This window comes from Oryzias latipes, chromosome 6 (genome assembly GCF_002234675.1).
Source record: "Oryzias latipes chromosome 6, ASM223467v1".
NCBI classification, from domain to species: Eukaryota; Metazoa; Chordata; class Actinopteri; order Beloniformes; family Adrianichthyidae; genus Oryzias; species Oryzias latipes.
Window position 1 is genome coordinate 31,130,644 of NC_019864.2, and position 20,818 is coordinate 31,151,461.

Genomic DNA, 20,818 nt, shown 5'->3' on the forward strand with positions numbered 1-20,818 from the left:
TGAGGAGGCTGATTCATCCCGGCTTCTATTACAGTCCTGATGAGGGAGCAGCGACATGCCAGCTTTCACATTCTTCTATTGATTGTTCTCAGCTCTGCAGCAAATGTCATCACAAATTCATTCACACTGTCTGAGTTTAATGTTCTTTAATAATTGGAAAAGGTTCATTTTAATGGTCAGCATTACAGTTCAGGTCATTTTTATTCATACTTGCCTTTTGACATTCTTTGGAACTCTGCTTTAGACTTTGGAGGTTTGTTTTGAAAGAGTTTTACCAACAAGGCAGTGTCACTAATTCCCCAGATGGTCCCGCGTGGCTGTCTTTGGCAGCCTCATTGGGCCGTGATTGTCCACGCGGGACAGTGCTGGTCCCACGGACCTGAAAGATCCACAGAATCTGCCGTAAATCATCTCCGGGATGTTTTTGACAGTTTCCTGCTAGTTTGTAGATTTGAGGTCAAACTGTAAAATTCAGAGGGAAAGCGGAGCGCGCGTGCAGGACAGCATGCATGTGACAGATCATACGGTTATATAACGGCTCTGCGCGCGTCGAGGCTCCGGGTTTGACTCCGTGACCACCTGCTCAGGTTCATGACGAAGCTGGGAGGTCTGCCTCCGTGCACCTCCCCCTCCTCTTCCTCCGCCTCCTCCGTTCCCGGGTTCAGCACCTTGGAGAGCTCTCAGTCGTCAAACAAACTGCCGCGCGCTCGAACTCAGCATCACGGAGACAGGACGCGCTCCGGTTCCGCTCGGGAGGTTTTGCCGCGTTTCTCTTGTTGGTTGTCCAAATAACGGATGTGACGGAGCTGGGTGGGGGGAGTGTGGGAATCGGAGGACCGAGGCTGCACCCATGATCCCGCGGTACAAACCGGTGAGTGCAGCTCGCGCTTTGTTGCCGTGTTTCGGTGGTTCTGACAGCAGCGGAACCGCGGGAGCCTCGCGCGTCCCTCCGAGGCCCGCGTCACCCTCCGCTCCATGAGTGATCCCGGGTCACGGTTCGGTGAAACGCACGCAGCTTCATCCATAGGCGGCTTTTAAAAGAGATGATGGTCTGGGCGGGGGGGGCTCAGCCTCCCCCCCCGCCGCCACTCAGACATGAATGATTCATCCTGCGCCGCTAGCAGCAGCGCACTCTCAGGATCCTGACGCAAACGGTCCAGATGTGGCGCTGAGGCGCCGGGAAAGCGCGCGGGGGTGGGGGTGGGGGGACGTTGGCCTGTTTTTCCCGCCTCATCTCTTTATTATAGCAAAGGCCTCGTTTGCATTTTAACTTAAGAACTGGCGTGGAAATCCCATTCGGGATTAAAAAATCAAAACATGTAAACTATAACAGATGAACTCAAAAAGAAACTCATTTTAAAGGACTTTAGTTGAAATTCCGCGGTTAGTCTGCAGGTGTTTACCTTTTTAAGCCCCGCCCCCAGCGGTGTTCTTCCTGTCAGGAGCGAAGCATCTTTTCAGAAGCTGAAAGGTTAAGTTCTATTCAAACATGGACCGAATCCTCCTAAAACAGTCTGTTTACACTGTCAGAAAAAATGTGCAAAATTTGTACCTTTAGAGGTACAATGGCTTGTCACTGGGGCAGTACCCTCAAGGGTACAAATGTTGTACCCTTTCATATTGGTACGTATCTGTACCCTTCCAGTATGTACCTTTCAAAGGCAAATATGTACCTCTGTGGACAAAATTGTAACTTATAGTGCTATGGTACCATAATGTACCTTTAAAAAAGGTACAAATTTGTTCTTTTAAGGGTACTGCCCCAGTGACAAGCCTTTTGTACCCTTTGATGGCAAGTTTGTACCAGATACAGCACATTAAAAGACCAGTATACTGTTTATCACATTTATTAAACATTCAAAACAATTACAGTTCTGACATTACACAGTATGTACAGTATCACAACAGGATGCATATATTTACAATTATTAGCAATTTTACAATAATGAAAAATCTATATTTTTCCTTCAGTTCACATTGCATTCATTGTAACTATAACCTTAACATTTGATCAATTGTAAACAGCACATAGCACTTCAGTTAGCATTTTTAAACCATGAAATAAAACTTGTGACATTAACAAAAGAAGCACTAGACCTCATTTTAAGTACATCTTTTTACTGCATTCTACATTTTCTAAAAATAAATAAAAAAGTAAACTTATAACCAAGTTTAAATGCATAATTTAAATAATAAAATGCATAAATGTGATAAGATAATATTGATACGAATTCTAAAAAGGAGAACTATAAAACACACTAAAGATTAACAAGGATTACGTTTATGTCAATACCTAGTAGATCCTCTGCAAGCATCTCTTCTCTTGCTTCTTTGGAGACTTTGGCTAATGGAGCTTTTCTTTGAACAAGCTCAAGCACCTTTGGCACAATACTGGTAAACGCCGTCCTTGAAGCGCTGGCTTAAACTGACAGGTGATGGATGCATTCGGTCAACATCAAACAACTGAAAATTGAAAAAAATTAGAAAATTAATCATTCACTTTAAAACAAACAAAAGACATAAAACATTCTAATATTCTTTGTTGTCTCTTTCATTGCCATTTCCCTTTAGTGATGTCATTGTATAAATATTACTTGGCTTGAATGACTATATATTTATATATGGGTTTAGAAAATTACAATGTTTTTACAATTGAGTTAAAGCTGTTAATGGTCATTTTAGCAGATGTCTCAGCTTATATTAACATTCAAAATATATTTTAAGCTGAGAACTGATTTAAAATGTCACTGACCCGTGAGGTTGTCTTCAAGAAAGGGTAATTCTTTAGTATATCCTCTCGCACCTTGCTGTAGTGGATATGCAGGACATTCACATGACCTTCAACGGATGATGCATCCTCACCAATGACAGCAACCACCTATTGGATCAAATTTAAAAGTCCATATTTATAATAAAAAATACAACTGCAAGCACTGATACTGGGGTTAAAGCACTTTGAGATGATGTTTAAAGACAGTTTGTGCAGAGTGGTTTGGAGTTGATCAGAATTTAACTTCTGAGTTTTAGGCGGGGCTATTGACACAGTAGTTACCCTCTGCTGATGTCGGATCATCCCTTTGTTTACGCCCTCTCCCTCTAGCGTACAGTCCTTCCAACCTAAAACTAACATTAGTGGTGAAAGCAAAATGGTGAGCAATATTGAAGCTTTCCGGCCATAGTTTAGATCAAGCTCAGACAAGTATGATGAAGATGTTAATGGATCCGTTTGTCTGCAAGTGGACGCATCAGAATACAGCAGAGCAGAGGGACTCGGACCCACTTCATTTCATGTAGTGCGTCACAATAGAGACCTTCCTCAAACTGCATTTATTTTGTCTGTTCCTGATTCATCCCAATTTGAGTGAATACTCAGATGTGCAGTTTCAAACGTGCCCATCATGAGAAAAATACTGCGACATGTTAAAAATGGGGGACCCACTCCAATGAAAGTTATTTTTTAAAATGTAGCATTTTTATGATGACATATTGTTATAAGATTTAAGAATAAAACTGTGTTTCTGAATATTTATTTTCTCAAATTGGGATGAATCAGGAGCAGATGAAAAGACGTCATTTGAGAAAGCTTGTAGTTGTTACGTACAAGCTACATTTGGCAGGCCACAAGCTCCCTGCTCCACATGTCGTCATTCTCCTCGTCTGAGTTGGCATCTGGCTCACATCTATAAGGCTGGATAGCTCCAATATTGCACACCAATTCTGTTGCTTGGGGGTTGTGAGGGACTGTAAGGTAACGGGAGCGTAAACAATGGCATGATGGGAAGTTAAGGCCGGTTAACTCTGCAAAACAGTCCTGTCAAGAACTTGAAGGTGAATTCCAATTGAACTGCAGAAACCATGTCCCAGAAAACATTTTTCCCCCTCAAAAACTGCATAATCAATGTCTGTCTTTGTATAATAATAATTATATTATTATTATTATTATTATTAAAAAATGTTTTCAATTATATGGAAAACATTTTTTCAATATAATTGAAAAAATTGAAATGTTTTCAATTATATTGAAATGTTTTGAAATTGAAATGTTTTCAATTATATTGAAAACATTTTTTGGCTGGTGGGAGCGGGGATTGAACCGCCAACCCTTCGGTCATTGAACGACCCGCTCAACCACCTGAGCCACTGTCGCCCGTATAGTCAATATCTTGTTAATTATGCAGAGCTTTGTTGAAGGAAATACAGAAGAATTATATGCTTGTATGATGAGGACAGTATTCCAATGTGTTGTGACTCACTTGGTGCAATCTGCTGTTTCCCTAGAAAACTTTAAACTAGTTTGGATGATCTGCCATACTGCACTGTTTGACAACTAAACTGAATTGGAAAGACAGCCTGACTTTGAATGCTTGAAATGACTTTGTGAAAAGATTATTTACTTACTTTGGCAAGAGAGGTGTCTTCAAGTCTTCGTCTTGTTGTAGGACTGTGTTGTAATATTATGGTGTCATCTGAGTCCACTTCAGTATCTCCACTTGAACTGCTATTGCAGCTCTATGCAGGACAACTCGGCTGATCTGTCAAAGTATTAAAGCTTTCAGTTACTGTAATATTTAAATTAGTATGATAGCAAAAACAAAAAAAGTAAAAACAAAGATTTTTAAATACTGACCGACTTAACAGTTTAGCAGATTTATTATCTTGTCTAAGACAGCAATAGGACAAAAAACTCATACTTATTTGCCTGTGTTTTGTTCCCCACACTATCCTGTCAAATAAATCATTAACCCTTAGACTCCTATTGATGCAAATACATAATCAAAACTCTTCAGCTCAAAAATGTTCTTAATTTAGCATGTACTTGTAAGCAAAAACACAGATTATTTACCTTGGAAATAAATTCAGGCATCAAAGGGGAATTTACCCAAAACCATTCAAAACAGAATAGATAAATTACAATTTAAAAGAAAAACTTCACCTTCTGGATTTGTATCTTCGGCCAGACAAATTTCCAACACACCAAAGTTTGGGTTTTTCAACAGGAGATCAAAAACCTGCTCATCAACTTCTGTCTTTGAGTCATCAAACACTTTCAAGTCCAAGGTTGGGATGTTGAACTTTTTGGCAGCTGTGAACACAGCAAAATTATGTTTAGAATACAGCACAGAAATTATCTTTAAATTAAAAAGCAATTAAAAAAATCTGTTTGCATCACAGCTGACAGTTTATCCACAAAGTTGACTGATTCCTGTAAAGAAAAATGCTGGAAATTGTGATGTTTCCACTCACCGCATTCCCAAAAGGATTTGAAGGTCAGCTGAACTTCAAAACCTTTTTTTTTTGGCGTTCGACATGTTCACGCACAGCTTGCATCTTTCCTGGTGGGAAAAAAAAATATATTACAAAAAAAAAAAAAAACATTAAAACACCAAAAGGTACCAACAAAGCATTTATTCAGATCTAAGCCCTGTTCCAAATAAATGAATACATTTTAAAATAGTAATGGCAAATATACAGTTCACACTAGCTGCCACAGCAATGTTGCAGAATTTGCAGAACTGCTAAAAAAAACAAAAAACAAAAAAACACTGACGACAATGCACTGGCTTCTAAGGACCTACAGATTTATTTCTTGGAATTTCATTTAAAAAAATTGTTTTTTCCTGGTTTATAGATGAGTTTTTGGTATGGGAAATCGTGACGAGTATCTGGAATCACGGACCTCCATTTAAAAAAAATAATCTGCAGGAGAATGTTCAAAATCAACAACACAGTGTAAACTTCGCTTGACCAACAATGAGCGATCATGACAACCTAAACAGTCTGTCACTGTCTTGCATTCGAGAAATGGTGGCTGCGCGCGCACAGCAGCTACGGCAGGCTGACATATAAATGGGAAGGACTGCCATACTGCGGTGTAAAAAAAAAAAAAAAAAACAAAAAAAAAGTTATGGGACTCCTACACATTACAGATTAAAATGATAAACGCATTGAATTCGACGGACCTGATAAATATCAGTAGGAATTATGGAGCTGGTCGTTTCAAAAGTAGCTGGCTTCCTTACTAAGAAAGACAGAAAGAAAAAAAAAAAGGGGGGGGGGGGGGGGGTAGGCAACAACAACCGGTGCATCAACGCCAGCGTACATCGGTAAAACGGCGACAGAATTATCTAGTGATAAAATGTATATATTTCAATGTATTTAACGGAACGCGGTACAACACCAATAAAAACAACAGCTTAATTTATTTAATGGCTGCATTTAGCTGAACTTCAAACGGCTGAGGCTAACCGTTAGCAAAACTCCCGCTCGTAGTTTTCAATCTCCTCACAGGCACATACACGGTGGAATAGCAGCATTCCACTACAAAAAAGTTATTCCTTACAGATAAAATAACCGAACCCGATAAAAACAAGTTTCCAACTTATTTTTGAGCAATTAGCAGACTTACCTCAGTCACAGCCTCTATCTTCCTCCGGCCGCTGCGGGATAACAAAATGGCGGAAGAAACGAAACTTAAGAAAGTAGAGTGGGCGTGGTCTCGCTGGTTTACTCCATCATATTTCCTCTACGTTTTTACACCTACTTAAATAAAAATTACTGATGGTAACTCCGAAAAAAGTACTCTCTCATTTTTCCCGTGTAGGTACAAAAGCTAAAAGGAACTTACATGTACACATAATGTAACGTAGTAACAGAGAAATTTACTTTTTTTTGAGAATGTATGATTAGAAAAAAAATAACTTAAATTAACAGCTCAAAGACTAGAAATTTAAATTGAACTTAGGCCAAGTTAAAGTACACCATATAAGGTAAAAAACATCAAATAATTTTGTCTACATTGTGCTTTTGCTCTAAATTAAAGGCAAAACTTAAAACAGCTCTTATATAAGTAAAAAAAAAAACAGGCTCACACTAATACATGTTTAAAAGTTATTATCTTGATTCTCTGCACAATCAATAAAATATAACGTGCTTGTGTACTGTTCAGAACTAGTCATAAAAGATGTGTGGTCTCTTAAATATATTTGGTTATTTTGTGCATCTTTTCCAAATAACCAACAACGTATTAAATGATTTTGGGTGACGTTTCATACACTTTGAATTATTACTTTTGTCACACAAGTGATTGTACCTTTGTTTGTGGAATAAAGGGTCCAAATATGGGCCCTCTGATGGTTGGAAACATATTTGTACCTTTTTTATCCTTAAATGGTACATATGAGTACCCTAAGGTGTAATTATGACTCACTTAGGGTACAAATTCACCATTTGTACCCTAAGTGTTCACAAATGTACCCCAAGCGTACCCTTTTTTCTGACAGTGTACGGTTTGGTAACCAGCTGTCCTGGTTTTACCAAAGCCACCACACAACCCACACCATCACACCACCACCACCATGTTCTCGTCTGTCAGGTGAAGCCTTAGCTCACCTGGACTCTGTCTTTTTCACATTTTCTGTGGGGTTCATTGACTTTCTTGCGTTTAGTGTTTCATATATTTATTAAGTTTTCAGTTTTAAAACAGAAATTCAACCCCCCCTCCTGCTGTCAGTTGCATATACACCAAAATCCATTTAGTAAAGAAAATATAAGGAGATAAAATGTTACAAGTGATAAGCAAAGTAAAACATGAATATATAAAATCAGTCACAGTGAAATAGCATAAACAATAAGTAAAGTGCAAATATAAAGAAAGGACATTAAATAAATTAAAAAGGGCATCATTCTGTCACACTTGTAGATACACTAAAAAAGTTGAGAAATGGTCTCCATACCTTACAAAATGTATGTTCTGATCGTCTCACAGTAAATCTTATTTTTTCAAGTTTAAGATGGCAATCAATGTGATAAAGTGGGCGGGGCAGCATCCTTCCACTTAAGAAGAACGAGGCGTCGAGCGAAGTTGAAAAGGTAACGATCCTCTGATCACCTGTAGGCAATGTTGGAGCATCTCTGTTTATTCCAAACAGAAGTGGGTTTAGAGTTAGTTTGACTCCCAACATGCAGCTCAGGGCCTCACAGATATTTCCCCAAAAGCAGCGTATTGTAGGACAGAACCAAAGGTGTGAATTCATGTGGCCTCTGCTGATTTGCATCTGTTACACAGTGGATCAAGTTGTGGATACATCTGAGCTAATCTGGCTTTGCAGAGGTGAGAACGATGCACAACCTTAAACTAGACAGTGTTTACACATTGAAAAGGAGTTCATGTTCCTCACAATATCTTCTGTTTCACTAAGATCCTGCTCCCAAGATGTGTTACGGGTTTGCATCGAGGGAGACTCTACGGCTGAGATCCTGCTAAACAATTTAGACACCGATTTCTTCTGAGTGGATTGAAGATCAAAATCTTCTCCAGAGTATTTTGAGGAGGTTAGATGGGGAACCCTGTGATGGAGGTGATGATGAGATGACGCACCTGCAAGGATCTAAAAAATCGGAGCGAGGAACATTATATTTGTCGAGCAGTGGTCGAAAAGAGGCAAATTAATTATCAGAAAATAAGTCGTTAAAGGTCTTCAAAGCTTGTCGCCGCCACCTGCTGCATTAAATAAAGTTAGTCACCATGAAAAGCCCCCCCCCCCCCCCCCCCGTCTGTCAGCTGTCACTGGTGGGAGCGGGAACTCTCCCCAGCGTCACGTGACTGCCTCCTTCATGTTCGGTGCTGATCTGAGGATCCCGGTCTAACTCAGGTGAAGTTCGTGACGTGTGAGATCGGGAGCGCGCGCTTTGGATTTATGCTTCTCACGTGCCACCCTCATTTTTCACTGCTCACCCCCCCCCCCCCCCCCGCTTCGCCCCCTACCTGCTCGCGCCTCCGGCTCCTCCTGCACGTCCGTCCCCTTAGCTCCCCCCAAGGACGCCTCTGAGGTTCCGTCCCAGCGCCGGGACCGACGGGAGCTGCGGGAGCTGCGGGAGCTGCGGGAGCTGCGGGAGCTGCGTGTCCGCCATGTGAGCAGTCCGCGTGCATTCCAGAGGATCGGCGCCGCGCACGAGCGGCGCCCTGCAGGATGTCCTCAGTTTGCAGGCGGACGAGGTGGACTGAGGGGGGGGGGGCACCGCACCGGACTCTGACTGCCTCTGACCCGTTCCTCCTCACGACCCGCCTCCCTCTGGCCGCCCCGCGCGCTCGGAGCTGATCCCGAGCAGCTGGAAAGGAGGAAGGAGGTCACTTTGGGAATTGGAAATTAGGATGTTCTGAGGACAAAAGGAGGAGAACAACATGATGCTCTGAGTGGATCCGATTCTGAAACGCCCTGCCGTTCGTCCCCTCCTCCTCCTCCTCCTCCTCCTGCTCCTGCTCTTGCTCCTCTTCCTCCTCGGCTCATCCTCGGCTCCTCCTCGGCTCATCCTCGGCTGTCTCCCCGCAGAGTCCCGGTTCCACCATGTCTCTGGCGTTCTGCGGGACCGAGAACAACTCGGCGGCCTACAACGTGGACGGGGGCGTCCTGAACAACGGCTGCTTCCTCGATGCTCTGAACGTGGTCCCGCACGTCTTCCTCCTCTTCATCACCTTCCCCATTCTCTTCATCGGTGAGTGTGGCACACACGCGCGCGCACACGCCTGTGCGTGTTCTCTATCTGCCCTTGTTTTTCCCTCTGAGCCCGTTTGGCTGTTTTAGCCTCAAAAGGATCAATAGCAGAAGAATTCAGTGTTTCTGTCTCTAATCTGGAGTTGATTCGTCTCCAAACCTCTGAGTGAGACAAACAAACAATCAATCAAACAAACAATCAAACAAACAATCAAACAAACAAAGAGGATCTTCTGCAGAGCTGCAGCTTTGGTCTGCAAACTGGACTTCTCAGCAATTTTATTCTCAAGTCACAACGTTTAGGATTTTCTTCTGTTTTTTAAGAATCTATTGAAACATTTTTTTCTGCTTCAGACCCCCCCCCCCCCCCAGCTGCTGGATTCAGAACTATGATCCATGTCTGTGTTTCCAGTGAAGCTGCAGGATCCTCCTGATGCTGAAAACGCACAGATTTAAAGTCTTCATTTCAAACTTACACTAGAAAAAGGAAACAAATCAAATATTGAAATCTGGGTTAAAATGAGACGAGTGTCCTTTAGGGAGGGAGGGACGGCAGCTCACGGATCCTCAGAGGAAAGGGGACACCCTAAACATGACTCAGCAAAACAGTGTGAGGTTTTGTGTGTGTGTGTGTGTGTGTGTGTGGGGGGGGGGGGGGCTCATTTAAAGACATCACATTTCACACATTTCAGCTATTTGGGGATTTTTTTAGCTAAATCTGCAACTGAACATTTTTCTTGTTTTGGTGTCGAACTTGGACCTTAATTGGAGTTTGATCATCAGAACATATGTGTGCGTGTGCATGTATGTGTGTGGATGTGAGTGTGTGTGCATGTATGTGTGTGCATGTGTGTGTGTGCATGTATGTGTGCGTGTTTGTGTGTGCATGTGTGTGTGTGCATGTGTGTGTGTGGATGTGAGTGTGTGTGTGCATGTATGTGTGCGTGTGTGTGTGAGAGCTCATTCCTGAGATACGGCCCTGTTTTCATGCAATGCTCCATTCTTTTCTTTTCCTTTATTTAAATTAGGACAGCACACATTAATCAACATTTCAGCAGCTACTTCCTCATAAATATGCCAGTTATTAGCACAGGAGCTACATTCCATCCGTTGTCCTAAGGCAGGAAAAAAGATATTTACAAAGGTTATTTACAATAAACCACGAGTCTAAAAACCCCATCAATGTCTGCAGGACTGGATTGTTTCAGCCATTCTTTAAGAAGGTTTGGAAGGTAGGACAGTTCTCACAGTTCCTAATGTGCTGTGGTAGTGTGTTCCATGACTGCGTGCCTCTGACTGACACCACTGTTTGGCTAAATTTAGTCCTGCACCTTTGTGCATTACAGTCCCCTGGAGTTAAAGCCCTGGTGCCCATTCCAGCATCAGTTTTTGTTACTTCTAAAACCTCATAAGGGACTGATAAGTAGTGAGGGACTGAATGAATTAGCGTGAGCATGTGTGAGGAGGCGCTGCCAGCACTCGGAGGAACGCTGCAGAAGGTGTCGGAGCGACAACGGCGTCTTACGTAACTTCATCAGCTGAGGTTTGTTGAACGTTATTAGCTGCTCCTGCGTGACTCACCATTACATCACAGTTTGTTCTGATGCCAACATCTGTCCAAGTCAAACCATAAAAAGCAGCTGTGGCTCAGAGAAGTCCAGACTGGCAGCTTTCTGGCTGCTCTGGCTGCCAGAAATACCCAGAATGTGATTAAAGTGCAGATAACAGAGTCTTCCTGCCCTCTGGAGCTGCTCTGGCCAGCTGCCATCCCTGTAGTTCATCTTCTGAAGTGGGCTGGGTTGTGCAGCCTTGGGATCATTTAAGTCGGTTTTACTGAAGCGGACCCTCGACCCACAGCTCCTCATGAACATCTTTTTCCCTTTTGAGGTTGGGGCAGCCAGAGCTCCAAGGTGCACATCCACCACAGCACCTGGCTTCACTTCCCCGGACACAACCTGCGCTGGATCCTCACCTTCGTCCTGCTCTTCGTCCTGGTCTGTGAGATCGCCGAGGGCATCGTCTCTGATGGGTACGTCCCAGAACGTCTTCTGATTGCACCTCAGTGTGTGTAGCTTCCCGGGGAGTGTCTGCGTTTGCCCCCCGATCCAGGCCAGCAGGTTCCTCAGGTTTCAGGGGAGGGAAGGAACAGAAGGCGGTCTGCCTCACGCCTGGATTTTCAGTGGGTTTACAGCCTGGCAGCTGTTCCTCAAGGGGCCATTATTACCTAATCAAACAGTGTTATCCCTCAGTGATGAAGGGAAATCCAATTAACCCCGGTGCCCCGCCTAACCACGATTGAGCATCAGCATGAATGTCCTGAACACAGAAGTGCTCACTTGAGAAGAAGCTCCACCTCTGATCTGCTGTAGAAGCCACAGGAGAGTGAAAGTCGCCTGCTCTCCAGATGGTTGATTACTTAACGAGAGGAAATTCATTTAAGGGCTTGAGTTTAAACGGGTAAAAAGTGGATTCGCTCTAACCCGGATGACATCCTGCACGCTTCATCTCTGCTTCATGGTTCTTAGCTTCTACAAACAAATGTTCTTGAGCTTTTTTAAGCTTCCTGGTTAGAACAGAGTTCAGAGTTTTTCCCTGCAAGGCTCTAAAAACTATAATGAAAATATTAAAATCTATTCTAAATTTAATAGGAATCCAATGTAGCAATAACAGCAGGGGGGGGGGGCATGAGTGCGCTTATTGGTTGCAGTTAAAAGCCTTGCTCAGAGTTTTGGACCGATTGGAGACGTTTTGGTTAAAGCAGGTAAAAAGAGAATTGAAGTGGTCTAAACCAGAAGAGATAAAAGCCTGGATGATCAGCTGAAGATCAGACTGGGATGAAATTGTCTTCAGTTTAGCCACGTTAGGTTATAAAAACAGTTTTTAACTAGGAGCTTTGAGTGAGATTTGTCAAACCACTGGACAGAGGAGCTCAGGGAACCAAGGTGTCTTTGGATGGAGGGTGTTTTATCATCAGGGGCAAAAGAATATTGTCTCTGTCTTATTAGGGTTCAGAAGTAAATGGTTGTCATTTAAACACACTTTGATGCTGGCCAAGCAATCCAGCAGATAAGAAAGATTTTTGTAATTATTTTTATCAAAGGAGCAATAAAGCTGGATGTCATCAGCGTATAGATGATAAGAAAAATGCGGGAAAATGTACTGATGAGTCTCCCAAGGGGGGATCATTTCTGGAAAACCTGGTAGGTTTTCAAGCGAAACCTCCAAAGGTGGACCACATGAAGGTCATCTCTGGTTCCTCAGACTCTCCTGGCTGAGGTGCTGCCGGAGGCAGAGATTTGGACAAAGGTTGTCTGTCCCTCCTCAGGCGGAGGAGGTGGACATCCGTCAGCACGCTCAGATGTAGCATTGATCCTCCTAAGCCCCTCATGCTGCTCAGCACCACAACTTACCTGTCATTGAGGTTGCAAGGAATTGTGGGATGGAGCTGAATTCTATGTATCTGCCAGTTCACCTCTAAGGTCACCTAAGGACACAGCGTGGAGTCATTTGTAAAGAATCTGATGAAGTGATCCAGTTGGAAATTCTGTTTGAAGAAAGCAACACATTTCATTTTTTTAAATGTAAAAATCCACCATGCTGAGCGTGCAGAGGACTGCCCCCCACCGCAGAGGAACAAACCCCCAGCAGAAGCAGAGTCGGGAAGGACGAACATCTGCCTCCACCTGCAGGGTTTGTGTGGATCCAGAAACGTCCCGCTGGGGTCTCAGATGTTCTCCCTTCAGCAGATTCTTTTTGGGACCGCAGTGTAAACATCCCGACTGGGGTGGAGCCGTTTGAGATTCCTCATTTGGTTCTAACTTTTCTGTCTTGATGTGGTGTTTGTTGCCAGGTTCAGCCAGTCCCTCCACCTGCACCTGTACATGCCGGCAGCTTTGGCTTTCATGGCGGGCGTCACCTCCATCGTCTACTATCACAACATTGAGACCTCCAACTTCCCCAAACTGCTGTCAGGTACGTTGTTCCTCCACTTTGAGGTAACTCCTGGTTACAAACAGACTTTGAGGCTTTCGTGGCATCAAATTTTCATCAAGTCTCGTGAAAACATGAATACGTCATGATGGGAGGCTTCTAGGATCCAAGATGAGGCTCGGAAACTCCTGAGCTGCAGGCCGCAAACAGAATCGAGACGAAAGAACCTGGATGTTGTTTGGAGGAATGTCTGAGTTTTCTTCGATTCCTGTCTCTGACGTCAGGGTTTGAGTTGACGTTCGCTCGTGTTTCTTCTGTCGAGAAGCTGCTGGAACCTCTCAGCTTTTTCCAGTCTGGTGGTAAATATCTGAGAGACTTCAATGCAAAAAGAAAACTTTGGTTTAAGTCCAGGTCTTGAGTTTTTTGCAGCTCTCCAATCTAAAGCGTGACCAAATAACACTCAATAAACTGTTAATAAGAAGACTGTTAATATGTTTATTAATCCCATACAAGCAATTTATAAATAGCTTGTGAATAGGATTAACAAATGCTAATACATGTCTTTATAAGCAGTTTACTAAAACATTACTAGTGCTTGTTAATGTCTTATAAATAGTTTACTAAGGACTCTTATTATAGAGCGCTACCAAAGTGCTTTACAGGCTTAAAACAATAACAAAAATGGAATTGTAAAACACAAAGAATGCCCCCTCCTCAAAGCCAATATACAGAAACGTAAAATGACATTAGAATAGAATTCAGAATAGAAACCGAAGTGGAAACCTTATGTGAGGAAATGACATTTCTGGGATTCCTCCACGCCAGCGACCGACCCCCTGATGATCACAGAGGATGTCAACATGGGACACCCCCAGATCAAAGCAAGCAGCCTGACCCATGAGGTCCCACTGCAACAGCCATGACTGCATCTGAGAACTGGACTAAGTAACTCCGCCCCCTTTGGTGCTCCAAACAGGAAGTACCTGCTGGTTCCAAGAAGCCAAAATAGACGTATATAGAGAGAAAAAACAGCTGTTTCTCAGTCATTCTATTGGTCAGGATAATTCTTTTTTATATTTTTCCTTTGGTTCAACTTATTTTAGGTATTAACTGACTATTAAGAGCTTCAATAAAAGTAGGTTTAGCTTGTTGGCCCCCCACATCCAACATTTGACATGTTTGATTGACAGATTGCGTGTAGCCCACTTTTAAGTGGTAGGGGTGTGGCCTTCCAACAAGCTCACTCCTGATTGGTGAGAATGGTTGCCATAGAAACTCAGAGCAATCGCTGCTTACTGATGACGTCATCCGTATCACGAAAAAAGCCGGAATAAACCATTTTCCATGGATGGCGTCACACTCGTTCAGTCCGGTTATTTGATGCGGTCAATGGTGACGACCCCCGTTCCACGGGAAAAGTCGATCCCCGTGAGGAGGATCCTCCCGAGGAAGACACGGAAGTTTAAAACGAGGAAAAACGTAAAAGCAAAGATAAATATTCAAATGAACAAATGAGTAGATCTTTTGGACAGGTAAGTATTAAAAGCTGATGCAGATAGTCACCAATAATATTGATCATGAATAAAACATGACAAAAAAGTATAAAGAGATCCAATAATAAATATTAAATAAATATATTCCTGAATTTCAAACGACTAAGACGCCTCAAGGTCACAGTGGCTCTGCCTCTTTATGGACGTGCTCACATATTTTGAAGGTGTGAAGTTGAATTTGCTTTGTGCAGCCATAATCCTCCACTTCCAGTGTCATCGCTGCCTTTCCATCCCGGTGATGAGTTCTTCAGCCCCCCCGCCCCCACCCTGCCTGCAAAGGATCATGGTTGCTAAACGGGTGAACTTCCATCAGCTGTCAATCATGGCGCATGGCCTCTCATCCCGCTGAGCCTTTTCTCCTCGCGCCTCAGTCACTCGTCTGCCTGCAGCCCTGGACGCTCTCCTCCAATCGGGCGGGGCAGCCGCCGCCTCAGGCCTTCAGGCGTCCGAATCGCAGCCTTGAAGACATTAATCAACTAAATAGACGCTCTCTTGATGAAGTCAGGCCTGTGATGGTTTTCACCTTCATGACATTTTCGTGCAAAATGTTTCTTTAAAAGTTGCACGGACACCTCAGCGTTTACAGAAAAGCAGCTTCTCTGGCTGTTTGGGACCCCACCCCCCCTCCTTGTTATATAAAATGAATTATGTAGGAATAATCTGAGAGATTATAGAATATCCATTTAACTGTTCAGCAAACAGAACAAATGAGGTCAAATATTTAAATGAGCAGCGTATTAAGACTCTGTCTGGACATGAAATGAGATGTAGTTTATGTAACGTTGGATAAACTACATCTTATTTCATGACCAGACTGAGTCACCCAGAATGCATCTGGTTTGCCCTAATCCCTGCTGAAATCTCCTCAGCCCTGCTCATCTACTGGGTGCTCGCCTTCACCATGAAGACAATCAAGTTTGCCAAGTACACCGAGCACGGCATCGGCCTCCGGCAGCTGCGCTACTGCATCACGGGGCTGCTGGTGCTGCTCTACGGGCTTCTGCTGGCGGTGGAGATCAATGTCATCCTGGGGAGGGTGAGTGGGCAGCTGCCGATGAATCTGGGGCTGTGGGGGGCTGTGGGGGGCCGCGGGGACCGGGCTGAAGTTTTATGGTGATCAGATATTTGCAATGCATGGAAATGTGTGGCAAACATCCATGAATGGAATGAAGGTGATCAGAGAAACCTGGATGCAAATGCAGGAGAGTCTGCAACACATTTCAAAGTAGTGCATCCAGAGAGCAAGAAAATAAATCAAAGAGTTTAATGCATGAAGAGCAGCAACTCTTCATCTTTCTTCCATGAGACGAAACGAGCCTGACTGGAATGAAGTGAACTTTAAACGCCGCCGTCTCTGTGTTTTGACCGTCCTCCTCCCAGGTATCAGGTGTGACAGTCAGAGTTCCTGCAGACAGGAAAGGTCGCGCCAGCCTCACGGCTGGAGCCTGTTTATCTGCGTTGACCTCCACATGAGCTTTTCTTTGTCAGAAAAAGATCCTGTCGTCTCTGTGACCAGACATCTCTTTAATAAATTATAGCATATAGATCTTTACATTTCCAAGCATCCGATGGATTCATAATAATCCATTTTTTGGGCTTTGGTTAAAAAAAGATCAATAGTGCATCCAATTGTTTTCTCTCATGTCTCTCTGCTGTTTTTTTCCTGTATTTTAAAGGAAGCATAGTGGGGGGGGGCATGTTGCCATGGCGATGTTAAACAATCAAATCAGGGGAGACAAACCGTCCTTTAGGAGCAACATGTCATCTCTCTCGCCGTCTTTGCAGCGCTACATGTGCTTCGCCGATCCGACAGAGGTGAAGCCTCCGGAAGACCTTCAGGACCTCGGCGTTCGGTTCCTGCAGCCCTTCGTCAACCTGTTGTCCAAATCCACCTACTGGTGGATGAACAAGTTCATCACGTCTGCTCACAAGAGGCCCATCGACCTGAAAGTTATCGGGAAGCTTCCCATCGCCATGAGAGCGCTGACCAACTACATCAAGCTTCGCAAAGAGTTCGAAGATCAGAAGGTGAGAAAACAAAACTCAGAAACTGATGTTTAAAAGGGATTTTCAGGAAAACATTTTCACATAATTAAAAACATCATATAACAGATTAACACCAAAAATCCCAGGTTGCATCACTCAGAATGTAAACAGGAAAATGTCCCGCTGCTTGGAGCAGGAAGGAGAGACGATAGGGGATTGGCTGCTCATGTATCTCTGTGTGTGTGTGTGTGTGTGTGTGTGGGGGGTCCCCCGTGTTGACCCCTCCCAGATGTTTCTCAGAGGTCATTCTAAAATCCGCTTGTTCCTCCTCTGTTCACGTGTCATGGCTGCAGAGCTTCAGGCTGAAACAGGAAAACCGCTGCAGAAAGTCAGGATTTCAGCTTTTTCAAATCTACAAATTCCTTCGCTTACGGATGATGTCTATGGTGGCCCAGAAGGGTCACAACACAACACTTTAGATTTCACAAGACAACACAAAATAATACACTGCAATTCGTCTCAACTCCAAACAATAACTCACAACACAGCAGTGTTGTTGGGTGCTGTGTTGTGAGTTAGTGTTTCGTGTTGGGACTTAAAGTGCAGTGTGTTATTTTGTGTTGTGAAATCTAAAGTGTTGTGAGCCTTCTGGGCCACCGTAGATGTCGGCTCAGGAACGGCACATTCTAGCAGAATGAAATAGTGATGGAGATTTTCATTTCCTGCTAAACGACAAACCTGCAGCTGTGACGTGAAAAACAAACTGGACACGCCCACTTCCTTCACAGCTTTCACTCAGTCTCAGCTGTGCAGAGCGGGAGGCCTGCATGCCTCTGGACAAGAGTGAGCAGCTCCTCATCTGCTTTGACTGACTGCAGCTTCTTCTGGAGCGCGTGTCAGGGGTCAGAGGTGAAGGGCTCCTCCAGGAGGTCGCTGTTTTCCAGAGCTCTCTGAAGGTCACCGGAGATTCGTCACTGCTGCGTGTGCTGTGACCGGCCTCCTTCCTGCAGGAGGGAAGGATGAGAGAGAACAGAGATTCCAGTGACCCCAGTCCCTGAGAGGAGGGGGCTCAGAGGCGACGGCTGGTCGGCCCCATCCGACTGTGAACGCCGCGACATCCCAACCCCTCCAGAAAGCTCTGCGCTTCATGGGAAGCTGGTTTGGACCTGAAGCAGAAAGGAGACGTGATCTGTGTGTCTACGTGTGTGCACACATGTGTGTGTCTACGTGTGTGCGCACATGTGTGTGACTGTCTACGTGTGTGCGCACACATGTGTGTGATGCTCGCTGTAGTGGCACTCTCTCTGCGTTCCTTTCTCTTGTACCACCGTTTGAAGTCTGTCCAGCAACTGTTATTTGAAACGTGAGTGAGGCGTGTTCATCATCAACTTTTTAGTCCAAAAAAGAAAAAATGACACGAACACACGGTTAGAAAACTATATCGCTTCCAACTTTCTCAGGCTTCAATCAACAATGAGTCTCGCTGACAGCATCTCTGTGACGTAGCGTTATTTAATTGGAAGTTCAAACAATGATTATTTAAATGAACTTTTAAATGAAAAATGTGAATTTGGCTCCAACACTCGCTGTGACACGTCACACACGAATGCTGAGGAAACGACACGGAAACAAGAACACGCCGCAGCAGTCACGTCTGTTCTCACAGCTGACAGCGACTCAGGCATGTTCACACACGCACACACACACACACACACACATGCACACACACATGCACACACACATGCACACACACATGCACACACACATGCACACTAAAGAAGCGGCTCGGTTTGGGTTCAATGATCTTCCAGCAGAACTGGTAGAGTTGTGGACTCCTCTGTTGCTTCCTGCGGCAGCAGCTTTGCATGGAAATCGTTGCACCGTTTGTGTCGTCTGGACGTCACATTTACTCTGATAAGAAGATAAAACCATCAAGAAAAGTTTTGCTTCACCATCAGATGTTCTCATTTCAGCCTCTGAATAATAATGCAGTATCCAAACCTTCAAGGAAGCAGAACATCTCAGAAGATCTCAGAACAGTGAACTGAGTGTTCAGAATTTCCCCTTTTCTTTTTCCTCCCCCTAGAGGCCCCAGGGCACAGCCCCCCCAGGCCCAAAGTGGATCTGGCAGGCCCTGAGGAAGGCCTTCGGCAGGCCGCTCATCCTCAGCATCATGCTCCGGGTCCTGGCTGACCTGCTGGGCTTCGTTGGACCGCTCTGCATCTCGGGAATCGTGCACCACATCAGCAAAGACAATCGGACCATCCAGCAGCCGGTGAGTGGTCCAGCTCTCAGCAACCCCCCGCATCAAAACCTGCACCCCAAACCCCCCCCGAAGTGTCAGTTTACTGTTGAGATATCACAGAACCTGGAAAATGTCCAGCTGCATGACTGCAGTCAGACAGGAGCTTTTCAGCTTTCGTCTGGATTTGTGGGTCAGTCCAGGTCAGTCTGGAGGTTGGCGGCTTCTTGTCTTCCTGATTTCTCACATGAGCGGCTCGCCTCCACATGAACTCTAACTGCAGCAAAAGCGTTTCAGGTTTAGAAAATCCTAGATATTATTAAAGATTTGAATGAGGCGGCGGCGTCCTGCCACGCCTCAAAGGTCACAGCTGGGCGAGACGTTTATGGTGTTCTGTGGGAGATGGTGCACCTCCTAATATTTATGGGCTGGGTTTCTCGCAGAGCTCTTGGCTCGGTTTTCCTTCCAGCTGAGGTTGCATCAGACAGGTGGTCCTGCGGGTCACCGAGCAGAAGATGCAGCGGCGAGTTTTTGACAGCCATGAAAAAGCTCCTGAATACATTATATGAGTTAAAATGAAGCTGCACTGTGAGGAGAAGCTGGACGTGACGTAGCTCCCGGTTCCTGCTGCAGACACCGCGTGTGTCCGTCATCCAATCATTCTTCTCAGCCTCCAACACTCGCTAAAGTGACCTGTGAGTCTGACGATCCTCGTCTCCTTCAGATGAAGCTGCTCGGCATCTACTTCATCTCCTCCAAAGAGTTCCTGGAGAACGCCTATGTGCTGGCTGTGCTGCTGTTCTTTGCTCTGCTCCTGCAGAGAACCTTCCTCCAGGCCTCCTACTACGCTGCCATAGAAACGGGCATCAACCTGCGAGGAGCCATCCAGGTGAGGCGCCCCAGAGGTTCTCCAGCCCATCAGAGGTCGGGTTAACCCAAAAAGGTTTTTACCGCTGAATGTTGATGGCTTAGAAGAAGGTTAAATGTGTTGTTTTAATCAAGACTTTTTCATGTGTTTAGATATAAAGAATCAAGAATTTAAATGACACTGTTTTCTAAAACTACCAAAGTAATGGCCAAACAGATCGATGAAGAACCTCCTCCTTCCTGATGACGTTTCCAGAAGAGACTCTGATGTTCTGTATGACCAGCATGTGAAACAGAAGTGGCCCCAGGAGGGAGCCTTGAGGAGCTCCACATGGATTTTCTGTTGGCTCAGATGTGACGTTGGCATTAACTGTTAATGCCAAATAAACGATTTCCCTTTTTTTGCTGATATGAACAAAAGATGAACAGATGACAGACAGATTTACAGTAAACACCAGAACGTTGGTGGTTCTGGTAAAAGGCCTCAGAGGCGAGGAGACGTGACTGCGGCTCCTTCACTTATGACGAAAATGTCAAATCTGGATTTGATTACCGTCATTTAGAACAAAACATTAAATAAAACCCTTTGAAAAAAATCTGAAAGTGACAGAATTCCATTATCTTCAATTAAATGTCTATAATCCATTGAGCTGGTTTAGCTCGTGCTGGTTTGCGGCGCCTTCCGTCCGTGAAACCAGGGTTCGACTCTGGGCTGCTCCCTGTTCCCTTCTCTACTTCTGTGCCGGTCC

At 44.4% G+C, this 20,818-nt stretch overlaps 1 protein-coding gene and 1 long non-coding RNA gene across 5 annotated transcripts in view; one reads left to right on the forward strand and one right to left on the reverse strand.

The window, feature by feature from the left end:
• Nucleotides 1-143: 143 nt before the first annotated feature.
• The window catches only part of abcc8 (ATP binding cassette subfamily C member 8), a 52,689-nt gene continuing 32,014 nt past the window's right edge, over nt 144-20,818 (forward strand). For 3 of the 4 annotated variants that reach the window (XM_023956135.1, XM_023956138.1, XM_023956136.1), the window contains exons 1-8: nt 144-871; nt 9,330-9,492; nt 11,379-11,520; nt 13,342-13,463; nt 15,844-16,010; nt 16,760-17,002; nt 19,047-19,235; nt 19,927-20,091. In XM_023956135.1, the coding sequence (XP_023811903.1) occupies nt 851-871; nt 9,330-9,492; nt 11,379-11,520; nt 13,342-13,463; nt 15,844-16,010; nt 16,760-17,002; nt 19,047-19,235; nt 19,927-20,091 (1,212 nt within the window). In that variant the 5' untranslated portion in view covers nt 144-850. The remainder of the gene's footprint in view (nt 872-9,329; nt 9,493-11,378; nt 11,521-13,341; nt 13,464-15,843; nt 16,011-16,759; nt 17,003-19,046; nt 19,236-19,926; nt 20,092-20,818) is intronic. The other variant, XM_023956139.1, reaches the window with a different exon arrangement.
• On the reverse strand, nt 2,117-4,985 carry LOC110014639. Its single transcript, XR_002873437.1, has 4 exons — nt 4,934-4,985; nt 4,399-4,532; nt 2,753-2,878; nt 2,117-2,463 (listed from the first exon to the last, which is right to left on the reverse strand). It is a non-coding gene; the product is annotated as an uncharacterized LOC110014639 (long non-coding RNA).